This window comes from Trachypithecus francoisi, unplaced genomic scaffold (genome assembly GCF_009764315.1).
Source record: "Trachypithecus francoisi isolate TF-2019V2 unplaced genomic scaffold, Tfra_2.0 Lachesis_group3, whole genome shotgun sequence".
Lineage (NCBI taxonomy): Eukaryota > Metazoa > Chordata > Mammalia > Primates > Cercopithecidae > Trachypithecus > Trachypithecus francoisi.
The window spans coordinates 164212121-164238370 of record NW_022681468.1 but is presented as its reverse complement, the minus strand read 5'-3'; the positions used below and the strand labels follow the sequence as shown (position 1 = coordinate 164238370).

Here is a 26250-nt window from a genome sequence, read left to right as displayed (position 1 = left end):
GTGGGAAGCGTAGCCAACAGGGTGGAGCAGGAGGGAAGTCAGGATGGTTCTCCTCCCCGTATGCCTCGGGCTGTGTGTCGGCTGCTGTCTTGGCTTCCGGGAGATGCTGTGAACCAGGCCTCTAGCAACAGTGCCTGCTGCCTCTGTCCTGCCAGGCTGGGCATGAGGGTGCTTCCATCCTTGTTCATCTCTGGGTTATCTCACTATCCCCTGTTTGTCTTCCCTGCCCTTCAGTTCATCCTTGAATTCCCTGCATTCAGTTCCCTCGTGCTCATTTCCTGGCCACTCTCTGCCCAGCTCAAATCAGCTGATACGTAAGGTCCACTCCCCACGCAGAGAGAAATGAGCTTGCTTCTCCCAGTGCTGCTCTTCTGTGCCTCCTTGCTCTGTGTGTCCCAGACACTGCCCTCTTTTTGCAGCAGGGACACACTGTGCATCCTCTGCCAGGGGACTTGGCTCTCGAGCAGCCCAGCCGCCCAGAGTCACCTGTTCCACCAGGTCCGATGCAGCCTTTGCCTGGCAAGCTCCTCCCGTCCTTTGGGTCTCGGTTTCAAGGTCTCTTTCTGGACTTCTGGGGTGAGCTCAGGCTCCCGTATCCACATCCGCTTGTGGAGAATTCTGCCTGTGGGCTTCCCTCAGCTCATCACAATTGTGACTTTGTACCTATCTGTGACACTGCGATGAATGTTCATCTCCCGACAGTGAGAGCTGGGCCTGTGTTTCCTTCCGTCACTGTTTCATTGTCAGTGCCTAGCATGAGATATTACCGATACCAGATGGTTATGCAATGTCAGGCATAAATGAATGGCGTGCTGGATCCCCGCTTCAGTTGGCAGCCACATGGATAAGTAGGTTAAGGGAGACATGACCTAAGTAGGAACTGCTGTGGACTCTGGTCTCCCTGCCTTTCTCACCCTTTTGCATATTCTCAGCACCTGCTGACTTTCTGATGTGCCTTGCAGATTCAAATACAACTGTATTGTTCTCCGTGCCTATCAGAATTGCCTGTTTGTTTGGTCACCCATCATCAAAACGCATATTCTGTAAAGCAGCAGTCTAGCACGATACTTAGACGCACAGCCATAGGGACTGCACTGCCTGGATTTTGGCTGTGTCCAATTTCTGTTCCACTTTCCTCATCAGGAAAAGGGGAATAATAATAGTATCCATGTCTCATGGTTTTTGAGAAGAAATCATAAACGTAAAGGCCCCACAACAGGGCCTAAGCCGTGGAAAGTATCAGCACGTGTTAGCTTCGTTTTTAAAATGTGCTGAAGTTGTAGACATTGTGTGATACTTTTCAGGCTTTTCAGAATGAGGAGAGTGAAATTTATGATTTGTATCGAATTCCTTCAATAAGAGCTACAAGCTTAATTGATGCTCATGCTTACCGCTTATCACAAATTCTCAGAACTGCACTGCCTCTTACTCCGACATAAACATTTCCATTAAAACAATAGCTTTATATCAAAAGGGAGTTGGCTGTTGAAAACAAATGCAAGCCTAATCCTTGGACTGGGGCTGGACTTTTTTTTTAATTGACAGTCCTCTCGCCAGGGACTGCATCGTTTATAGTCAGTGATTTGTCTTGCTGTGTGGCGCCATTGTTTCAATAATGGGAGATCTGAATGGACAGGAGGCCAGTCTCCCCATGCATTGCATTTTGTTTCCTGAGACTCCTCTTGGGGAATTTTTGGTCTGAGATCGATTAGTGCTTAGAATAAGAACAAAGAACCACTTCATTGATCTGGGTTTTCAGCATCCTAGAATTAGTCTCATAACTTCTTATCAAATTAAATCCTGAACATACGCCAAGGCATAGGGGCTTGGTTATCTTGGGATGCCAAAAACACCGCCCTTAGCACCACTGTAACTGACGAGGTCTGCTCCATGAGAAGGTACTGATGAGCAGATATCTTCTTCCCAAATTACAGCCAAGGCTGGACTAAGCACAGTCACATCATGCAAAAGGTGATGCTTGTCGTGGGAGTCAGAGACAAGCCTTCTGGACAGAGTGGCGGACATTCACAGTGATCACCGTGAAAACTGTGAAGCTTCCATCTTTCTGATAAGACCTAGGATTCAGCTTTCTAGGGAGTTGGAGTCAAAGATGAACCCACCTCTGGCCGGGTGTGGTGGCTCATACCTGTAATGCCAGCACTTTGGGAGGCCGAGGTGGGTGGATTACCTGAGGTCAGGAGTTTGAGACCAGCCTGGCCTCAAATAGCCTGGCCTCATGGTGAAACCCTGTCTCTACTAAAAACACAAAAAGTTAGCCAGGCGTGGTGGCTGGCACCTATAGTCCCAGCTAGTCGCGAGGCTGGGGCGGGAAAATCACTTGAACCTGGGAGGCGGAGGTTGCAGTGAGCCGACATCACACCACTGCACTCCAGCCTGGGAGACAGAGTGGGACTTTGTCTCAAAAAATAAATTAATTAAAAAAAAGATGAACCCACATCTAATGGAATTGGAGTTGGATGTTGCATACAATGACCAAAGAAGTAAAGGAGAAAATGTTATGCAGAAGAAAATAAAAACAAATGTTACAATCACAAAGCTTTAAAATCAGAAAGAAACAAAGAATTTGGAAGCAGAGAGGAGAGTTCCCAGCCTTCTCCCCAGAAGCCAGACTAGCTATGGAAAGGCAAAGTGTAGCGTAAAAGCAGCAAACACTAGTCTCACAGTCTGAGGGAAGACAGGAACAGACACTCCATGCCAGGTGGTGGAGGGAAGGAAGGAAGGGAAGAGGGAGAAGGAAAGAAACAGAAGGAAGGGAACATGGATAGGCATAGCACATAAATGACAAGTCAAGACATAAATCCGAAGAAAACACCACTCAGAGAAAAGGAAAGTGACTTCCTGGAGTTTATTCACACAGTAGCATAAGAAATGAATAATTTATAAAAATAATTTAAAATGAGATAATGAAACAATATAATGAGACAAACAGGATATCCTGATTGCAGACCTAAGTAAACAAACTTAGAACCAAAAACTGATTGCAGATGATGACCTTTGTCAGAAACATTGAGGAACGAAAAAGACAATGGTGAAGTTTCAATAATGGACTTGGAAGAAATCACAGTGAATGTAGCACACACAGGGGAAAATGGAATTAAAGCCATTAGAGATAAGACAAAAATATGAAAGCCAGAAAGGCAATCCAATCTAAATTACCTGGTGTTCATAAGGTAGGAAACACTCATATAAAACACACAACATATCAAAAAATATCATACATGAAACTCTACCTTAATCAAAGAAAGAAGAACACCAAATCTGCCAATTAAAATAATACAGACTTTTCTGAACTCCAAATCATGTTCACATTTAAGCTTTTTTAAAATAAACTTTTCTCAATTAACAATAAAGAAATTTAGGCATTCAGTAAAAGAAGGCAAATTTTTTCCAAGGTGAAAACATGACTTCGGCCTCCAAGTTCTCCAAAACAGTCATCAAGGCCTGAAGACACCAGAACAATGTCTATCAAATATTGCGGGAAAGAGACTGTGACTCAGTCAAGGTGTAAGTAAGAACCAATACATGAGCAGACATTCTCAAAAGGAAACCAGTTCTGGAATAGAGCACCCGTGAGTCTTTCGTAAGAGAAATGACTTAAAAATAAATCCCACCCAAGTGAAGAACTCAGAGAGGAAGGAAGTAGTATATCAGGAAGCACAGTAATCACTGAATTCACTTACATATAAACCAGTGCAAAACAACCTTGGAAAACAGAATTTTAAAAGAGAACTTGGCATTTATAGAACCTAACAATGAAAAACTAATAATGTAAGCATGAACTAGTCATGGGGGGATATTGATGAGAGGAAATCTGAGAGTGGCCATGTCTGTGAGAGACAGAACAGCAGCCTCTGGCGTCTGGGTGCTGGATGGGTGCAACCATGGCCAGGGCGTGGTGCTGCTCAGACCCGGCCTGGCACTCACAGACTTAAGTGTTTTCCTTTCGAGCATAACGTTTTCACAGAACATCATCATCAGACAAGGATGTTTTGTGACCATGATATCTCAAGACCAAAAGAAGACCACTTTATCTAAACAGAGACAAAGCATAAACATGGCCTAAGCCACAAGAATCACCAAACATTTTTCTACATCCCCCTATGTAGGTGGCTACTGCTCCTCTACTGATGACAGACTCAGCCTCGGCCTTATCTTCCCTTTTAGATATGATGTATTATGATACCCAAGCCTACAATCACCTCTTTTCTGGACATTTGCTTCTGAGAAGATGAAGTCTACATACTTTACCCTATCTACCAAGCTAAATAAAACCAATAAACCCACACATTGATATGAAATAAGCATAATGCTTTGAAATGCAGAGAAGACCAGCTAGGGACTTTGGGACTTGAGGAAAGACAGGAAAATTATTTCCCAGGGTTGTCTTTTTGCATCACATAACCCAGACTAGGGGCTGAAAAACCCAGCAACCTGGAAGCACCAGCAAGTACAGACCAAGAAACAATACCCAACAAAGGCCGATTCTCTTTTTTTTTTTTTTTTTTTTTTTTGAGACGGAGTCTCCCTCTGTAGCCCGGGCTGGAGTGCAGTGGCCGGATCTCGGCTCACTGCAAGCTCCGCCTCCCGGGTTCACGCCATTCTCCTGCCTCAGCCTCCCAAGTAGCTGGGACTACAGGCGCCGCCACCTCGCCCGGCTAGTTTTTTGTATATTTTAGTAGAGACGGGGTTTCACCGTGTTAGCCAGGATGGTCTCGATCTCCTGACCTCGTGATCCGCCCGTCTCGGCCTCCCAAAGTGCTGGGATTACAGGCTTGAGCCACCGCGCCCGGCCGGCCGATTCTCTTTAGGTAAAAACACAAGAACGTGGCAGCCTCACACAACAGAACACTTTTAGACAGTAACTGCCCGATTCCATCCAAACATCGAAGACCTACAATAATTCCTTTATTTCCCTCTCACCGAGGTGCCCCATGGTTCCCCATGATATGTGTTCTTTCACTGCAACAAGTAATCATCCCAATCAAGCAACTGTCGGAGTTTTCTTCACAATCTCTGGCTGGAAGGCATTGGCGTCACTTCATTTTTCATAGTGTTGAGACTATTGATTCTGTCTAAAATGGAAGAATATAGCTAATAATCACTCTCTCTCTGAATCTTTTGAAAATGTTTTTCTTCAGAGCAACCTTTCAGATAATAATATATTTCTATCTCTGAATCTTCAAAATAACTTCAGAGCAATCTTTCAGAAAATAATATATTTGTTGATAAAAAATCCACTTGTGTGAAGTTTTAATTCCTCTATTTTCTATTTTGTTCTTTTTTCTTTTTTTATTCAAATAGAATCCAGAAAAATCCCATTTACTTTTTAAAATAACATCAGTCGTGCAAAATTGTTATCAAACATTGCTACATTTTCTGTTTGCATATTGGCCTATGAATCTGTCTGTGTGAATTCAGTGAAGGTTGTTTTTGAAAGACATCTACCTGATATTAGCTGTGATTTTTACTAGGAGATAGAATTTAAGTTTTTTAAAAAAAAATTATCATGTTTATCCTTTTCTCCATTTTTGAGGTTTTTTTTAAAAATATGAAATCAAGTCTACTGTATGAAAAAGAGTATGTCTCATGGTAAAACAAAACTCTGGAAACATATATACCAAGATATGAACAAAGACTGGTGGACATGGAGATTTGTAGTTTTCTTCTACATATTTTCCAGTGATTTTAAAGATTCTTTAAAGCAAAATTTTAAATCATTTGGAATATGCATCAATATTTTAAGAAGAAAGAGAAACATTATGAAGATATGAGAGAAAAGCCACCACTACAATTTTGTCACAAGGGTATTTTTTATTTTGATGCATATCCACACCCCAGTACAAACACATAAAACAATATAGAAGATTTTATACAACTATATTTACCTAACATTATATTATCAGCATTTTCTTTTTCAAAAGGACTAACTCTTTGTTAGTCTTCTTGTTCAATACAAATTGCCCTTTTTCTTAGGGGTTGTTGAACAGCTTGTGAATTGAAGACACAGAATCTCATAGATGGCAGACAAGTTAAGCAGGAAGTGCAGGGCCTAAGGCCGGCCTTTACATGCACAAAGTGAGTGCGCAGGTGTCTGTCAGTGGTTCTCTCATCAATACAAACAACAACATGAATATATGTCTTGAACAAATGGATATTCTACTTTATAAAAGCAAATCTACTTATGAAACAAACAATCTCACTGCATGGAATCAGCAGCTATTTTGAAGACTGATTCCCTAAAATACACTGGGGCCTCCAGCTTAGTTAAAATGGCAGAAAGAAAAAGAAGCCCTGTGCTAGGCAGGGGTGGGATAGGGCTTCCAGGCCCAGCTGCTCTCTCTCCTTAGACTTGTCCCGGATCCCACAGCCCGGGCTGGCAGCTGCTGCAGTCACCCTGGGCTGCATGCTTAGCCATCTTATGATGTCCTGGGAGCAGCGCATTAACTTCACATCATCTTCAGATTCTTTTGAAGTAAGATTTAAACCGAGACCAAAGCATGCTTTTTATGCTCCTTTTATCTGTGACTTTATTACAGAAGAAATAAAGAGCCATTGGAATGTGCCCTCTCCTTCTACTTGGCACATACTCAGGGAGCGATGATGAATTCCAAGCCAAGTCTATGACTCTAAGTCCTCATTAAAACTGGGGGCTGGCTAGCTACTTTTTAAAAAGACTTTGTTCTAACTTGAGCGTAATTAGTCCTGACAAATGAGCTAATCACAATGCTGTGCAACTCTGGATGAACTCCAAACCGCTAGAGCTTTATGTTTTTTATTGATGAAACAAAGGCTTTTGGTATAAAAGACCAATAAATTACCCCAACATGGTTTGATAACAAGGCTTTGATAAATAAAATTACACAAGTCATATGGGCTATGACTAAAAAATAAATTCTGTAAATAGCAGTAGCATTGGGTGTACAGGGTAATAAGAAGAAAATTTAGAGCCATGCAAATGGCCCAAACAGCCCACATATTTGAAGTATGAATACAGGGAGTAACAGAGTGACTTTCGAATGTCCTTGTCATTCTTACTGCAGTGAGGCTCTTCCTCAGACTCTGCGGCTTCTTTTTGTTCATCTGTTGTGTGTTCTGATCGCACTTTTTTTTTTTTTTTTCTGAGACTGAGTCTCGCTCTGTCGCCCAGGCTGGAGTGCAGTGGGGCGATCTCAGCTCACTGCAAGCTCTGCCTCCTGGGTTCAAGCGATTCTCCTGCCTCAGCCTCCCGAGTAGCTGGGACTACAGGCACCCGCCACCACGCTCGGCTAATTTTTTGTATTTTTAGTAGAGACGGGGTTTCACCATGTTAGCCGAAATGGTCTCTATCTCCTGACCTTGTGATCCACCTGCCTCGGCCTCCCAAAGTCCTGGGATTACAGGCGTGAGCCACCGCGCCTGGCCCTGATCACACTTTTTTACTGGTAATTACTTCTTTGAGGAATAGACACTTAAGCATTCCATGGACCTATAATTTTTACATTTTATTGTCCTTACACTTGAATTTTACCATAAAATACTAACTGAACACAAGTAGATACTGGTCTTACTGCCAATCAGCAGATGTTTGAAATCCAAAGATTCATGGGTGGATAGCTTAAAGGAAGTAAGAAAACAAATATCAACTGTAGAATCTAGGTGGTAGTAGAATTTGTTGGTTTCTGTATGATGACACATGAGGTGACACTCAAGGAAAACCCCCATGGACAGGAAGATAGATGTGATTTTGAGTTGTGATTACCAGGAAAACTTTAGCCAGGACTGGACTGGGCTGCCTGTCTGAGACTGGGAGGTGTTTGGCTGCCAGCAGAGCTGACTGCGTGGCTTCTTGAATTATGATTTTTTCTTCCCTGGGAAGAGTAAATAGGTTGACTGAATGACTATTTGGATACCCTCTGGGAAAGGGAGCCCCCAGGCCTTCGAAGGCAGGGGCCTCAGTGTGGGGCTGAGGCTATGCCAATGGGGGCTGAGGGCGCGGAGCTTGCATGCGTCCATCCAGACCAGCGTGAGCATCTCAGCAGCACAGCCAGGAAGGCGGGCATGAGAGTGCCCTTGCCAAGAGCCAGGTGCCTGCAAAACAACAACATTCCTGCATTCCTCTCATGTGTGGTGTTCTGATACATGGAGCGAGTCTCCTTCTGGTTTAGAGCAAAGCAGAAGGAGAAGGTGAACTACTAAGTCCAATGTAGTACGACTCTGACGACAGACATCTTCAATGGCCATGGAAAAGGGGCAAGAGCAGTGTGTGTGGGGTGGGGGGGGGCAGTGGCAGGACAAGGGCCATATGTGGGGCCACACAATTCCCATGCTCCTGTCTCTGTCAGTTGTTTAGCAAATGAGTCTAAAAGATAAATATATCTTTATTTGTTATGGAGAGCGAAGTGAGAACCGAGCAACATCCCAAGAGCAGTGCTGTTGTCCAAGGAAAGTTGGGGTCTGGAAGGAACTATTTTGGGTAAATTCAAAATTTCCCGCACAGAAGTGTCTGATCAGTGACAACCAGTTGACATAGAACCATTAAGAAAAGTTTCATTGGACAAAGAGGAAACGCACCCAGGTTATCTAATTGATGGCTACCATGACAATAATGGCAAAGAGAGATTGACCCTGGCTGGCAAAGGCTTCATTATCTCAGGAAACAGGCCTGCATTTCTTCAGATTCTATGTTGATTAAGACGGAAAATGGACGTCTGGCCAAGAGTCTTCATGTGAGCTGGACGGACATCACCTATGTAAGCTCCCGAGTCCCCAGGGGACTCCTAAGGAATCAATTCCTCACCGAGGCAGCCAGCCTCCAAATAGGTCCGTGGCATCCCTTGTCTGCACAGAAGCCATGTGGACTGTTAAAATCTGAATCCTGCTGAAAGCTTACAGTATTTTCATAGAAAATGAATTTGTGGTAAGCTGCATGCCTTTAATATATGATATTTATTAAAAATAAATATCAACCAACTAAAATCAATCTGCTCTGCCCCTTTCAAAAATTTTGGTTCATATATTTGTATCCATATGGCAAAACTAGGCTTATCTGAAAAGTACATAAATGGTGTCGGGAAAACTGGCTAGCCATATGCAGAAAACTGAAAATAGACCCCTTCTTTATACCTTATACAAAAATTCACTCAAGATACATTAAAGACTTAAATGTAAGACCTAAAACCATTAAAAACCCTAGGAGAAAACCTAGGCGATACCATTCAGGCATGGGCAAGGACTTCATGACCAAAACACCAAAAGCAATGGCAACAAAACCCAAAATAGACAAATGGGATGTAATTAAATTAAAGAACTCTGCACAACAAAAGAAACTATCATCAGAGTGAACAGACAGTCTACAGAATGGGAGAAAATTTTTGCAATCTATCCATCGGACAAAGGGCTAATATCCAGAATCCACAAAGAACTTAAACAAATTTACAGGAAAAAAAAACCAAACAACCCCATCAAAAAGTGGGCGAAGGATATTAACAGACACTTCTCAAAAGAAGACATTTATGCAGCCAACAAATATATGAAAAAAAAGCTCATCATCACTGGTCATTAGAGAAATGCAAATCAAAACCACAATGAGATACCCTCTCATGTCAGTTAGAATAATGATCCTTAAGAAGTCAGGAAACAACAGATGCTGGAGAGGATGTGGAAAAATAGGAAAGCTTTTACATTGTTGGTGGGAGTGTAAATTAGTTCAACCATTGTGGAAGGCTGTGATGATTCCTCAAGGATCCAGAACCAGAAATACCATTTGACCCAGCAATCCCATAACTGGGTATATGCCCAAAGGATTATAAATCATTCTACTATAAAGACACTTGCACACGTACATTTGTAGTAGCACAATTCACAATAGCAAAGACCTGAAACCAACCCAAAGGCCCATCAATGATAGACTGGATAAAGAAAATGTGGCACATATACACCATGGAATACTATGCAGTCATAAAAAATGATGAGTTCATGTCCTTTGCAGGGACATGGATGAAGCTGGAAACCATTATTCTCAGCAAACTAGCATAAGAACAGAAAACCAAACACCGCATGTTCTCACTCATAAGTGGGAGCTGAACAATGAGAACACATGGACACAGGGCAGGAAACATCACACACCAGAGCCTGTAGGGGGGTGGGTGGATGGAGGATGGACAGCACTAGGAGAAATAGCTAACGTAGACGGCAGGTTGATGGGTGCAGCGAACCACCATAGCACGTGTGTACCTATGTAACAAACCTGCACGTTCTGCACATGTATCCCAGAACTTAAAGTATCATAAAAAGAATTTAAAAAGTCCCTTGTTGGATAAATTTTAAATAATGAAACTATTAATACAAACAGGAGTGAAATGTAGCTACTAAAATATCAAAACAATATCTTCACTCCTATATCTCCTTAATGCTTCCGTATTAATTTTTCTAAGATGACAACTAAATGTTTGCAAAGAGATATATTTATCCTGTAGACTCATTTGCTAAACAAATTAAGGGTTATTTTCTCTTCCAAACATTCACGTTACTTTCTTTTTTTTTTGAGGCGGAGTCTCGCTCTGTCGCCCGGACTGGAGTGCAGTGGCCGGATCTCAGCTCACTGCAAGCTCCGCCTCCCGGGTTTACGCCATTCTCCTGCCTCAGCCTCCCAAGTAGCTGGGACTACAGGCGCCCGCCACCTCGCCCGGCTAGTTTTTGTATTTTTAGTAGAGACGGGGTTTCACTGTGTTAGCCAGGATGGTCTCGATCTCCTGACCTCGTGATCCGCCCGTCTCGGCCTCCCAAAGTGCTGGGATTACAGGCTTGAGCCACCGCGCCCGGCCTTTCACGTTACTGTCTTTGAGCTAATTACTTTGCTAGCTCCCTGGGATACCAACAGGTGGATTCATTGGGAAGGGTGTAAAATGAATGCCAGACAATGATGGCTGTCTGCTTTCAAGCTCATTAATCCTCACAAGGTCCTTATCTCTGAGGCCAGCACGAGAATTGTCCTGCCCATTTTGCAGATGAGGAAACTGAGTCTCAGAAGTAAGACAGTGCATCCAAGACGACATATTTTATGAGTGCAGGCCTGGAATTTAAACCCAGGTAGGATGGCTCCAGCATCATGTTCTCAACCTCTGTCTTCCAAGTCCTCCTTGGTTACAATCACGGTATGATGCTATGTGCTAAATGTCACCATGGGGCAAAGTCAGGGCATTCTGGAAGTAAATGGCTGTCAACCTGTCCTGGGCTTTGAGGGGCATGGGAGCAGCTCCTGAAAATGGCCTCCTGGAGGAATGACATCAATGCTTAAAAGCCCAGGGACTACTAAGTTATCCAGGTGGGCTGGGAGGGTATGGGAGTGTGGCACGAGTGCTTGCTAGGATGTGGGCAGGAACGAGTGCTCCAGGAGCTTCAGCTCAGGTGTCAAGGGCTGTTTGGCTTTTATCCAGTGCAGGTTTCTCCTAGAGTGCTGTGCTCTACAGCTATCTCGAGGCTATAGGATGGCTCACCCTCGCATTTCATGAACAAAGATACTTTTAAGATTCAGATTGTCATTTGTGTCATGGGATAGTGGCCTAGCTACCTTAAAGGGTTGTAGTATCATCAAAAAAGCATGTAAAACAATGAGTGTTCCTGAGCATCTTAAGCGTGGTGATATTCCAGAGAAATACTTTCCAGAGCCCTAAATCTCAACAAGAATGTACTTTTATAATTTTAAATCATCATACTCGCTTATGTCATGATACAGATTTAAGACTTTCCTTCCGACCAAATATTGGAAGCAGTAATATAATTCTACAGTGGAAAATTATATAAAATATCATCCACGCCAGGGGATATATTGTTTGGTATATACAGTCCAACACTGGGTAGGTAAATAAAATGTTCTGGAAACCAGGGGTCAGATACCGGAAGTCAAGTTAACTCTTTGTGGCACTGACATCGTGGAAAAGCCACTGGCCTCAGAATGAGAGGGTCTAATGCTAGCTACAGCACATATTGGGTGCACCACTGAAGGCCATGCCTGAGATCTTACTGAGACTGGTTCCTCATCTATAAATAAAGATATTGGCCCATGTCCTACCTTGCTCAAAGTAGAAAAGCGAGAGCCAAATGGAAAGCATAAAATGCTCTTATGCAGACATATTACTGTCATCATATATTAAATGCTATAATTTATTCAGGTGCCATGGAAGGAGTAATTAATTAAATCTGATTTTAAAAGAACAGACATATTCAGATATGATTTGTATCACAGGATTTCAATATTCTTAGCAGACGAGCAGTTCATTAGACCAAGAAGAGGTTTTCTCCGCATTTCCTGTCTGAATTAGAGATGGAGGATGACTCACAGCGGGTGTGAAAGATTTTTCACTCAATCTTGTGAACAAAGATACTGACGCTATTTTTAAAATTATGACTTTCAAACCCAGACTGATACATTACCCAGATTGCATTCAGAAAAATATGACAAAAAGCCAAGAAGAAACCACTTTTTGAGTTTCTTCTGCAAGAGCTATTTAAACATATATTCCTATTTGCATTCAAGATATAAATCTCACGTCTCATTGAATACAATGCTGGCAGCTGACTTAGTGGATGATTACTGAAGAAAGACAATGCGTAAATCTCTCAATTCTCCCTCACAGGAACTACACTGAGTCAGTAATAATAGGCAATATTTGTATATCTATACTGGCAATTATGTATTCGGCATGCATTCATTCACTGAAATTCACAATACCCATATAAAGGAGGAGGCAGTTTCCCTCTCACTTAGGAGGGAAGTGCACGGACGGGTCAGAGGAATTGCCCAAGGTCTCAGAGCAGGTAAGTGGTGCAGATTCGTTCAAGCAGAGTGTGGTCTGACTCTAGCACTGGAGCTCCTGCGCTCTGTGCTCCCTCCCTCCCAGTGGGCACTGCCGGAGGAAATACATGTATTTTTTAATGAGCTGGGATATTAAACACACAATATCAAAAACTTTATATAGAGAATCATTTTTTGGAGTTTGGAGAATTCCTTAGAGAAGCTTCTACACATAAAGACTGAATCAACCTCCAAAACATCAGATGTCCACATCAAGCCATGTGGCTTTGCCACCGCCATGGGAGAGCAGCGTTTCTCCTGACTGTTTTGACCATGATAACTAGTCTCTGAGGGAGCCTCTTCATGGTGGTGTAATAAACCAGGCAGCAGAGGGAAAGCTCCCGGTGCAAAGAAGCCCCAGGCTGCTTCCTTGATCTCTTCCTGTGACGTCAGGGAGCCTTTGCTAGGCTCACTTCCACTACAAAGCCGCCTCTAAGCACGCTCTGAGCCTGACCTGAGCGCCCCTCAGCTTGCTGTAGGTATATGCCCATTGCAAAGCAGCCTTCATACTTCCAGTCCTATCTTACAAACCTGCTGTGGGTGAGGAAAAAGCGCCGCGCATTCTACCCAAATTATTTTAGACAACTGGACTCAGGTTCAAATGGGCATTACGGGCAGCCTTGATATGGCAAAGATATGGATTAACCTGCAAATGTCATAAGGGTTTTACACAAGGGAGAGAAGCAGCTTGCTAGAGATCATAGAGTCAATCTCTTTCTCTCTTCTTGTTTTTCTTTAGCCCGAACACATCATTAGTTCACCATTATTTTTATTGGCTTTTTTATAGAATATTCTCTGTTTCTTTTCACATTTGGAATTCCACTGGCTTCTGGTTGCCATGATTTCTGGTAAAAAGTCAGATACCTGTGTGATTTTTGGGTTTTGATCATTTGGCCACGGTGCACTTTTTGTATGAAAATCTGTAAAAAATAAAATTTTATTATCCTTCGAGGGGGGACTCTTCATTCTCTTTTCCAGGCCAAAGATTGGGAGTGATCACCTTCATGCCACCAGGGGCTGGGATGACTGAAGGCTCAGCTGTAGTCTGACGGGCTTTTTAGTCTCTTTTGCACTTGCTGTACAGATAACTCCAGGGGCTCTAGCTCCAGTGGCATGTTCACCGCGACCCCCCTTCCTGGTGCATCCTCAGTGGTGCGCTTTCCTTATCTTGCCCTCCCTGACAGAGTCTACTTTTCAGACCCTTTCTCCTTGTTTTCTTCACTTTCTTCTTTTCACAGTTTTGAAATTCAGAAAATGTCTGGAGTATAGAGTCCATTTATCTTTCCTTCCTTTCTCTCTGAGATAATGGCTCATAGGTATTTTAATTATTGACTCACTGATGCACTAACCCAAGAGGATAACTTTTCATAGCCACCTTCTTTCCAGACTCGTAAAGAGGATTTTCATCGCCTCGTATGCAGGGTACACAGGATCACCATGTATAATCACTGACCATGTTCACCGATCACCTGGCCGAGTGGTGTTCACCAGACGTATCCCCTGTGCATCTTCTTCCTTTGTCTCCTCCTGTGCTCTTTGGAAGAAAGTCACCAGGTGCAGCCCACAATTAAAGAGTGGGAGCTATGCCCTGCCTCCTTGAGGGAATAACATCTACATAAATCATGTGAAATTCTGCATGGGGGATTTGTCTGGGTCCTCCCATGTAGGTATGTATGTATTTATTCATTTATTTGCATCAGTGTGGCCTCATGGGTATTGATTTTTTTTCTTGGGTTATAATCCAATACTACCGTATTTATCTTGCTGCTCACATTTTTGGCTTTGACCATTGTAATATCTTTTAGTTGGCATCTGTTGATATGGCCCCATGATTTTGTGTGTAGGTGGGTGGGTGTGAAGTGAGTGGTTAGCATGTCTTGGTTTCTGGAACTGCAAGATTCTCTAGGCTCACATTGTATATTCCCTGCTGCAGCCTCACAATCTGCCACTTTTCCAAGGAGCCCTGGTTCCTTTAATTGGAGAATGATATCAGAAGCCAAGATCTGGGCACTAAGGGTACTTATTGCTCCTGCAGTGTTGTTGCTCCTAGGACTTCTCAGCTGACAGCACAGGAAATATATGTGTGTATATCAACTCATACATGTATGCATATCCATATATATTGAGCTTCTTTTTAATTAACAACATTTATTGAAAACCAAAGCTGAACGTTTTACCATCAGCCTGTTTCTGACAATTCCAAGGTATACTTCCTTGAAATTGCTGCAGATTATTCTCAGTGATGGAATGCCTACAGATATTTTAAAGTATTAGAATAAAAAAAGTAAGAGGTTTACTTCTTATTGCAATTGGTAGATAGATATAGATATATAGAAGAGATAACAAAAAGTTTGATTTGCTGGGCACAGTGGCTCACACCTGTAATCTCAGCACTTTGGGAGGCCCAGAAGGGTGGACCACGTGAGGTCAGGAGTTCGAGACCAGCCTGGCCAACATGGTGAAACCTTGTCTCTACTAAAAATACAAAAAATTAGCCGGGCGTGGTGGCAGGAGCCTGTAATCCCAGCTACTTGAGAGGCTGAGGCAGGAGAATTGCTTGAACCTAGGAGGTGGTGGTCGCAGTGAGCCGAGATCATGCCATTGCACTCCAGCGTGGGTAGCAAGAGTGAAACTCCGTCTCAAAAAAAAAAAAAGGAAAAACAAGTCTCTGATTTTTATTATGCACGGTGGCCTCTGGCTAGTGCAAAGGAAAGGTCAGCTGCAATTGTTCTTGGAGAATAGTTGAGGAAGGCACAAAGACTGCACAGAGACTGTTCAAGACCATCAGTAACCTAACAAAGCACACCGTTGTGCCAATCAGAAGTCCAAGACACTTGGACTTACTGGGAAGTCCAAGTAAAACAGATATGTCTGGGACAAAGAGAACATCTCATTTCCCAATGCAATTGAAATGCTACTCTTCATAATGTGCTAAACTTTCTTCATTACTGCCATGGGTTAAATTGTATTCACCCAAAGATGTTAGAGTCCTAACCCACAGTACTGTGAACATGACCTTATTTGGAAATAGAGCCTTTGAAAATGGTTAAGTTGAGGTCATGAAGGCAGGGCTAATCCAATATGACTGGTGTTTCTATAGAAAGAGGAAATGCAGACACAGAGATCAACACCTCCAGGAAGAAGACAATAGAACAGAATTCACTTCTTGAATTCGCTGCACATTAGAAGGACATGGAGAGAATACTACCTGCAAGCCAACGAGAGAGGCCTGGAGCAGATCCTTCCCTCACGGCACTCGGAAGATGCCAAGCCTGCCATCTTGATTTTAGACTTCCAGCCTCCAGAACTGAGAGACAAAATGTTTCTGTTGTTTGAGCCACAGTTGGTAGAACTGTGAAAGCAGCTCCAGGAAACTAATTCAGTGACTAATGTTTTTGAACAGTCTTTTTGCATTTTAAATAAACATATTTAATATATTACATTCAAGTCTCAGAATGTCATAAATAATATTTTTGATATTCACATTATCCCAACAGAGAAAAGTGAGTCCAGTCAAATAAATGCAGATGTTTAGGGCTGTGCCCAAAGCATGGCGGGCCACAGTAGCCACAGTGAGAGGATGGTGGGAGGCAATAATAGACACAGGCCACCTCCCAGGGCCTGGACTTGGCAATGCACCTGCAGGCTTCACATCTCGTTCTCCTGATTCTGAGGTTTCCCAACGTGTTTCCATTTCACAAATAAGTTCCCTAGTAGAATTATTTACATAAGCTTGAAAACTTGGCACAATCATATCCATCCTTTTCAAACTTTACAACGACTTGTGAGAACCAAGTAGACAGTGTTGCAAATGCTTTCATTTTCTTGGAAAAAAGGGATTATGTAAGTAAGTGTGTTATTGCCATAGTCATAATTTTGAGTTAGGAGATGGAGAAACAAGGAATAACAGTTGCCTATAAAAAGGCATTTATCTGACAGGGACCCTTTCCAATGCCATCACAGCCTCATGGGTGATCCTCCACATTGTGAAAATGTCAATCACCTTTAGCAAGCAATGGCGTTTCATGCATATTCATGAAACAGTGAACTGCTGACGCCTGAATCGACGCTGGATGTGGCCTGAAAACACGCAACAACACACCCCAGTTGCAGGCAGAGCGTGACTTCTCATGCTTGTGGGCTCCAGCTACCATGCGTCCGTCACGAGCATATGAAATGGGAAATTTTTTTATTATCCAAAGGACATTTTCCTTACAAGTGTAATTATACAGAAGATCGAATATGGTTGTAAAACTTACTAAAAATATGACTTTAGAGATCGATGATAATTTCTTTAAGAGCCACAGTAACACCCAGCACAAGAATTGCTCAGACTGTTGCCTCAAATCTGCTGTCTCCCTCTATGTGTCACTTTCCTGAGCTAGTATTTGCTTGCAATCAATTTCAAAATCCCCTGAGTTAGTTGGGTTCCGCTTAACTTTGCATTTCCTTTTGTTTTGAGAACACCAGGAAAGGAGAAGCAGTGACTTTTGGGATGTAAATGCTAGAGCAGTCCTCCCTGCTGCTTGGTAACTCCCTTCAGGCAGCCTAAGACCCCAAAGGTCTGCTGGTGCCTGGCAGCCTTTAAGACAGGGAATTACATGACCAAGGTAGGTGCCTCTTAATTGGCAGCAAGCATCCCAAAACATTTTCCTTTGCACTGCGTCCGCAGTTCATTTACATAAATTGTGGTGTTCCATTATTTAACATTATCATTGTTTAACATTTAAACACAGACCCCATTTCTCAAATTTTCCACCATGACACCCATAGAGAATCTTTTGCTTTTCTCCCTTAATCAGGTAACTTTTTCAGGACTTTTCTTGATGTGTCAATAACTCTCTATTTTACAGTGGTACCAAGAATTAAGACTAGGCTTTAAAGATATTTACCATTAATTCTCAAAACTGGCATCTTAATCTACTCATCAATAAAATAAAGTATTAGATAATTTTAAGAGCCAACAAATTCCTCATACTAACAAATAATATCAGTAGAAAAGCTGACTCTACCCCCATTTGCACCCCACACCCTGCCAAAGGAAAATCAGTTGTGAAAAAGTAGACCGTAGGAATAATGAAATACCCAAACCAGAAAACAACAACATAAGACATAAGACAAAAAGCAAAACAAAACACATTCACATATATTCATAGGCAGAAGAACTCTTTTTATTTAATTACAGGATTTTGAATATGCATGTCATAATCACTTCATAAAATCAAATTGGTAGGTAATTATTGTGCTCAATCATTGAAAAAGAAACTCAGAGTTAAAGATAAAACTTAGAGTAAATAAAAAGAATTGAAACTCAAAGGACATGTCAAACCAGCTTCTTTTATGTGTGGATTCTCAATAATATCTGATTCTTCTTGTACATGGAAATTTGCAGAATTCTCCCCTTCAGTAAAATTGGTTTGTGTAAATATGGTCAGTAGTGAGTTAGGTTAAGTTTATACCTAGGTTTATAGACATTATGCAAACACAGCCTGGATTCAAAAATATGAATTAATTCTAATCATCCCTCTCCCATACCAATTAAAACATTAAAACACAGTTTCACTTTGAATCACTTGTTTTGTCTCCAGTATCACTAATGTATCATGGTTACCCGAAAGGCTGGGACATTAAGGATATGACTACATATGGCGTTAGGCCTCGCTGAATTTGGAGAGCTGTGCCTCTTTCAGTAAATTCCTACCTGCAGACGTTGTCACGATTTCTGTGGTGTTTCTGAGGCCCATGAAGTCAAACTGATAAAGCCGCCATGATTTCTGGTCAGCCGCCTCCACTGAATTTTTTCTCCATCTATAAATCATTTCTTCTTTGGGATAGCCATCTAAAAATACAGAGCAAACATTAGCGCTTGAAGGTACACATTTATAAATCATTAAAGTGAAAATTATAATTCTGATCAATGAATAGGAGTTAAACTTTTAGGCCATATGTGCTCTCTCAGTTTTCCTCCAAGACACAGAAACTCGAAAAATGAACGGCCGAACGCCACCTAATCCCACTGCAGATTTTCATGAATGGCCAGGCGCTCCACCACATAGGCCTGGCCACTCTCAACACACAGGGGGTGGTGTCTTCATTTCTTTAACCTTGGAGAGCCGTAGCTGCCATCGGCCTTCAAGGAGTGGAGGTGCTTGTCAATGGCTCCCAGACTCTGAGTCCTTGCCATGCAGATCTAACTACATGGCCCATGCCCATACACCTTCCACCCTTCCCCAAAATGTGTTCCATCCAGATCTCAGGAAAGAGGAACTCAGTAAGGGAATCACTCCAGAATTCGATAGACCCTTTCTCCTATCAGTCTCCAGCTTTGATAGGTGAATATTGACCTGCTTCAGGGACCCTTTCTCATGTGGTTAATTACTCCAGGAAGGGTAAGCCTGGCGTTTCTGCTGCCTGGGGCCCAAGTTGGTGACTGCCTAGATCATGACATCAGGCAGGTGCTCTGTCCCGCCCTGTAGGCGCTGTCACCAGGGCTCCCTGGCTCCCTGAGCCAGAGCTGGATATTTGCCAGATGCCTGCTTTTCTGCCTGCATCTGTACTCCTGAATTCCCCACTTCTGAACCATGCTTGGGATAACACCATCCCCTCTCTGCTGGAGCTCTATGGCCTGGTGCACCTGCTCTCTTTTTCCTGCCTGATCTGCAGGCTCTGCAGCTGTGTCTGCCCCACTACTCTCAAGAATAGGTCTAGGCCTTGTGTCATCGGCAACACGTGACAGCATTAGCGTTCTCCGCCTTCACTGATTCATGCAGACACTGATGGCATGACTCTGGAAGAAATGTATGCACCATCTTGATGAGTTATCCTGAATACTAAAAGCCCTGCCTTAGTGCACACATATGTATGCAAACATATTAATAAAGTGGTTGAAATGTGCTGATTAAACATTTAAATCAGTTTGCAAAATTCTTAAAGGCAATCTGCCTTCTTGAGTTTCTTCCCTCTTTGCCTGACGTTGCTGGCTTGGCTCCATCATTGAAAGACTAAAATAAAGCCCAGGCATGCCCCGCTTTCTGATTGTGGGTTGCCCGGTGAAATCATTGTCAACACAGCAAGGACACATGCTCTCCTCGCACTTGAAAATGCTACGCTCAAGGGACCCAGAGCCAGCCTGAAGCATTTCTGTGAAGGAATCAAACACTGTACTTGACCATTGGCCACGTCCCAACTGCTTTCTATCCCCATTCGGCTGCCATAATTACGAAAGGTGCTCTACGCTATAATTCTTCCTTTTTAACTTTGTTTTAAAATCACCTTTATTTGAGATATAATGCACATACATAAATTCACACATTCAGTGTGCCCAAATCGGAGGGTTATCACATATTCTCTGAATGGTGGAACCATCACCCTAATCTAATTTTAGAATATTTTCATCACCAAGATGAACCACCTGACCAAGTCGTGGTCACTCCCCTTTTCCCCCCTTTTCCTCCCCACACCCACCACCCACCTCACCTAGTCCTAGGCAGTCACTTATATTGTCTGTCACTACAGTTTGGTCTATTCTGGACATTTTATATAAATGGAATCATATGATATGTGAGCTTCTGTAAATAGCTTATTTCACTTAGCATAATGTGTTCAAGGTTCACTCCTATCGTAGCACATATCAGTACTTCATTCATTTTTTTTTTCTCTTGAGACAGAGTCTCACTCTGTCGCCCAGGCTGGAGTGCAGTGGCGCGATCTCGGCTCACTGCAAGCTCCGCCTCCCAGGTTCACGCCATTCTCCTGCCTCAGCCTCCCAAGTAGCTGGGACTATAGGCACCCACGACCAAACTCAACGAATTTTTTGTATTTTTAGCTGAGATGGGGTTTCACTGCGTTAGCCAGGATGGTCTCGATCTCCTGACCTTGTGATCCACCTGCCTCGGCCTCCCAAAGTGCTGGGATTACAGGCACAAGCCACTGCCCCTGGCCCTCCATTCTTATTTATTGCCAAATAATATTTCATTGTAGATGTATCATACTTTGTTTATCCATTAATCAGTTGGTAGACCTTTCGGTTGAGTCCATTTTTTCATGATTATGAATGTTGTTATGGGCATTTGTGTACAGGATTTTGTGTTGATACATGTTTTCAGTTCTCTTGGTTATACACCTCGGAGTGGAATTGTTGAGTCTGGGGAACTACATTTAACATGTTGAGGAACTGCCAGATTGTCTTCCAAAGTGGCTGGAACTTAAAATCCTGTAGCAATGTACCAGGGTTTCAATTTCTCCATATCCTCTGCAACACGTGTTAGTTTCTGTCTTTTCAGTGATAACAATTGCAGCAGGTGTGACGTGGCATTTCACCATTGTTTCGATTTGTATTTCTCCAACGACTGCTAATACTGAGCATATTCTCATGCTGAGCATATTAGAATATGCTAATACTGAGCATATTCTCATGCTGAGCATATTAGAATATGCTAATACTGAGCATATTCTCATGCTGAGCATATTAGAATTTGCTAATACTGAGCATATTCTCATGCTTTTATTGGCCATATGTATGTTTTCTTTGGTGAGATGTTTGTTCAGATCTTTTGCTGATTTCTTAATTGGGTGGTTTTTATATTGTTGAGTTTTAAGAGTTATTTGTATATTTTGGGTACAAGTCCCTTATCAGATACATATTTTAAAGTATTTTCTCCCTTTCTGTGGTTCATCCCTTTTGCAGTGACTGGCATTTTTTTATTGTAGTAGTATATACATAATGTAAAGTGTATCATTTGAATCATTTTTGAGGACACAATTTGGTGGCATAAGGTACATTCACAATGGTGTGCAACCACCACCAGCATCCGTCTCCAGAATTCCTTTCTTTTCTTTTTCTTTTTTTCTTTCTTTTTTTTGAGATGGAGTCTCGCTCTGTTGCCCAGGCTGGAGTGCAGTGGCACAATCTCAGCTCACTGCAACCTCCACCTCCTGGGTTCACAGCATTCTCCTGCCTCAGCCTCCCAAGTAGCAGGGACTACAGGCGGCCGCCACCACGCCTGGCTGTTTTTTTTTTTGTTTTTTGTTTTTTGTTTTTGGTATTTTTAGTAGAGACGGGGTTTCACCATGTTAGCCAGGATGGTCTTGATCTCCTGACCTTGTGATCTGTCTGCCTTGGCCTTCCAAAGTGCTGGGATTATAGGTGTGAGCCACTGTGCCCGGCTTTGTTTTCTTTTTAATAGAATTTATTTTTGAGTGTACTTCTAGGTTTACAGCAAAACTGAGTGGAAAGTTCAGAGATTTCCTGTATACCCCCTGCCCCACACATGCACAGCCTCCCTCATTATCAATATCCTGCTGCAGAATGGTACATCGGTTACAACTGATTAATTATATCGTTGTTACTAAGAGTCCATAGTTTACCTTAGGGTTCACTTTCGGTGTTGTATGTTCTATGGGTTTGGATAAATGTATGATGACCTGTATCCACAACTACGGTATTGTACAGAGTATCTTTCCTACCCTACAAATCCCCTGTGCTCCACCTATTCATCCCTCCCTGCCATCCTTCGCCTTAGCAACTACTGATCCTTTTACTGTCTCCATGGTTTTTCTTTTCTAGAGTGTCTTAAGGTTGGACTCATATAGCATGTAGCTATTTCAGGTTTGCTTATTAGTAATGTGCATTTAAGTTTTTCCCTGTCTTCCTGGCTTAAGAGCTCATTTCATTTGCTGAATAATATTCCATTATCTAGATATACCACATTTTATTTATCAATTCACCTACTGAAAGCCATCTTGGTTGCTTCTAAGTTTGGGCATTTATGAATAAAGCTTTGTGATAAACATATAGGTGCAAGTTTTTGTGTGGATGTGACTTGTCTTTTGATTTTTCCTTCTTTGTTTTTGAGGATAATTTTGCTAGGAATATAATTATTTGTTGACAGTCATTTCTTTCAACACTCTGAAGGTGTGATCTAATATTCTTAATGGCTTCCATGATTTCTCATTAGAAATCTGCTGCTAATCATATTGTGATTCACCTGTAAGTAAATATTGCTTTTCTCTTGCTGTTTTCAAAATGTTCTCTTTGTCTTTAACATTGTTAGTTTCACTATGATGTGTATAGATGTCAATCTCATTAAGTTCGTTGGGGTTTGTTGACATTCTTAGATGTATAAATGAATTGTTTTGTCAAATTTTTGGCCACTATTTTTTCAAGTAATTTTGTCCTTGTTTCTCTTTTCTCCTCTGAGATTCCCATTATGTGTTTGTTGGTATTCTTCATGAAGTGTCACAGGTATATTCATTTCTCTATATTTTTCTTCGTTCATTTTTCATTTTATTCCACTGACTTGATAATCTCCATTGGTTTATCTTCAAGTTTGCTGATCCTTTCTTCTTTATACTCAGATCTGTTATTATGCCGACCCAGTGATTATTTTTATTGCAGTAATTGTACTTTTCAACTCTAGCATTTCTACTGGTTCTTTTTCAACCGTTTCTACCTTTTCACTGATATTGTCTATTTGGTGATATCTAGTTGTCATACTTTCCTTTGATTTTTTTTAGGCATGATTTCCTTAAGTTCGTTACACATATTTTTAAAGTATTTGTCTGACACATCCAATATCTAGAATTCTTTAATGATAATTTCTATTAATAGCTTTTTCCTTTGTGTGTGTCATGTTTTTCTGTTCTTTTAAGGTTTTGTGATTTTTTGTTGCTTGTAGACAACATATTGGAACAACTCTGATATCAGATCCCTTCCTCCACTCCAGAGTTTGTTGTTGTCCCTGTTTCTGTTGTTTCTCTTCTTGCCACTTATTTGCTAAGTGACTCTCCTGGACTAATTTTATAGATTATGTATTTGCTGTAGTAGCCACTGAGTTCTTTGCTGGTTTTTTGTGGTTGTTGTTGTTGTTGCTTTTATATTCTTATTTTAATCGTTGAGCCTGGTCAATGTAGTGGTCATCCAATACTCAGCCACGATATTTCCTTGAATTCCTTGCCTCTACTTCTTCCTACCTTTGCCATCATCACTGTCATCATCACTATATTCACCACCACCACATCACTATTAACATTATCACCACCACCATCATCATCACCATCACAATCATCAGTACCATCATCACCATCACTATCATAATCATCATTACCATCATCACCATCACCACCACCACCATTACTATCACCATCATTGTCACCATCACAATCAATACCGTCATCACCACCACTACCATTATTACTATCACCAACATCATCACCATCACAATCATCATTACCATCATCACCATCACCACCACCATCATTACCATCACTAACATCATCACCATCACCACCACCATTACTATCATCATCATCATCATCACTACTATCACCATCATCATGACCACCACCATCAACAATATCATCACCATCACCACTACTATCATCACCATCACCATTGCAATCATCATTACCATCATCACCATCACCACCACTACCGTTACTATCATCATCATCACCACTATCACCATCATCATGACTACCATCATCGACAATATCATCATCACCATCACCACTACCATTATTATTATCATCATCATCACCATCACCACTACCATTATTACTATCACCATCATCATCACCATCACCACCAACATGATTACTATCACCAACATCATCACCATTACCATCACAATCATTACCATCATCACCATCACCACCACCACCGTTATTATCATCATCACCACTATTACCATCACCAACAATATCGTCATCACCATCATCATCACAATCATCACCATCATCATCATGGTCATCACGATCATATCACTGTCCATACAACCGTAACTATAGTCTACGAACTGTTCCAAGGGCTTTCTATATAGTAAGTCTCACAACAATTCTAATGACATAGACATGACTGTCCCCACTTTACAGATAAGAAAGCTGAGGCACTGAGACACTGAACAATGTAATAATGAAGAGGCAGAGTATAAGGTTAGGATGTATGACTCCAGTGTCCATCCCTTCACCCTCTGCACAACACTGGTCTCCATCTGTTCTTCTGATTGTCATGTTCCCCAAATTCAAGTTCCTCAACTTAGAAAGATTTTTTTTGAGACGGAGTCTCACTGTGTAGCCCAGGCTGGAGTGCAGTGGCGTGATCTCAGCTCACTGCAACCTCTGCCTTCCAGGTTCAAGCGATTCTCCTGCCTCAGCCTTCTGAGTAACTGGGATTACAGACGCCTGCCACCATGCCTGGCTAATGTTTGTATTTTTAGTAGAGACGGGGTTTCACCATGTTGGTCAGGCTGGTCTTGAACTCCTGACCTCATGATCCACTCGCCTCAGCCTCCCAAAGTGCTGGGATTACAGGCGTGAACCACTGCGCCCAGCCAGCCACCCTTTTTATAAATCCACTTTTCTCAAGAGTAGAGAGGTGATCGTTTCCAAACTGCTTATTGTCTTGACCTTTATGGAAATACAGGTAATGCTTCAAAACAACATTAAGAATCATCAATCATTTAAAAAACAGTCTGTCTTCCATAGTTTTCTCCAAGACTTAATAGAAATACTTTTGTTCTTTGCAGGGCTTTTTATAAAACACTTCCTACTCTTGAGAAGGCTTCCAGATCCCCAAATCAAGGTCATGAATGCTTTTGATCAGAGATTGACATGCCACTAAGCTAATGAAGCTGGGACCACACAGCCCTTGCTTGCAAGGGCCCTTCCAAAGCGCTGGAGGGACACAGCAACTTTTTTGTGGATAATTTTGAATCATTAGAAAAGACCTCCTGTCCCATTTGTTTCCTCTCTTGGTATTTTTTGTTGGATGTTCAACATACTGAATTTTAACATTCTTACATTAAATTCATCATTAATTTCTATATTTATGTTTGTAAAGTAATACTTCCCCGAAACATGCTCAGATAGTTTTATATTTCATTTGTTAGTCATTCTGAAATTATTTTGGTCTGGCCCTTTCTACTGACTGCCAATTGTGTATTTTTGTGATATTAACATATACTACTTGTCACCAAATATTTAAAGAAGAAAATGCCTGTGGTTAGGAAAATGCAGTCTTCATATCAGCAGAAGTAATTCCTAATCTGCTCCATCTGTCTGTCTGACCTCATGTGGTGGCAGTGTGGTTCGGGCCCATTCCCTGGCTCCTGGGATGGAGAAGTCCCTCTTCAGGGCCTCTGTGTAAAGCCTATGAAACAAGGCATTTCCTGATTTTTGAACCTAGAAACCAATATTAAGAAAACTTTAAGACAGACAAGACAGAGTTTAACCCTTACATATACTTTGTGTTAACTTCATGGTTGCCTTGTGTTTTCATGAAAGTGAAGGGATACTGTCTTTAACTATCAGTTCTTTCACACACATCATGAGATACAGCCTAATACACAAATTATCAGTTTGAGTGTAACATCCACTACAGCATCCCAGAGAAATCACAA

The 26250-nt window shown here is 41.8% G+C and overlaps 1 protein-coding gene across 1 annotated transcript in view; it reads right to left on the bottom strand.

The window, feature by feature from the left end:
- The window catches only part of GABRG3 (gamma-aminobutyric acid type A receptor subunit gamma3), a 569129-nt gene that overhangs the window by 31928 nt on the left and 510951 nt on the right, over positions 1-26250 (bottom strand). The window contains exon 6 of the mRNA XM_033190806.1: positions 18555-18692. Coding sequence (XP_033046697.1) covers positions 18555-18692 — 138 coding nt within the window. The remainder of the gene's footprint in view (positions 1-18554; positions 18693-26250) is intronic.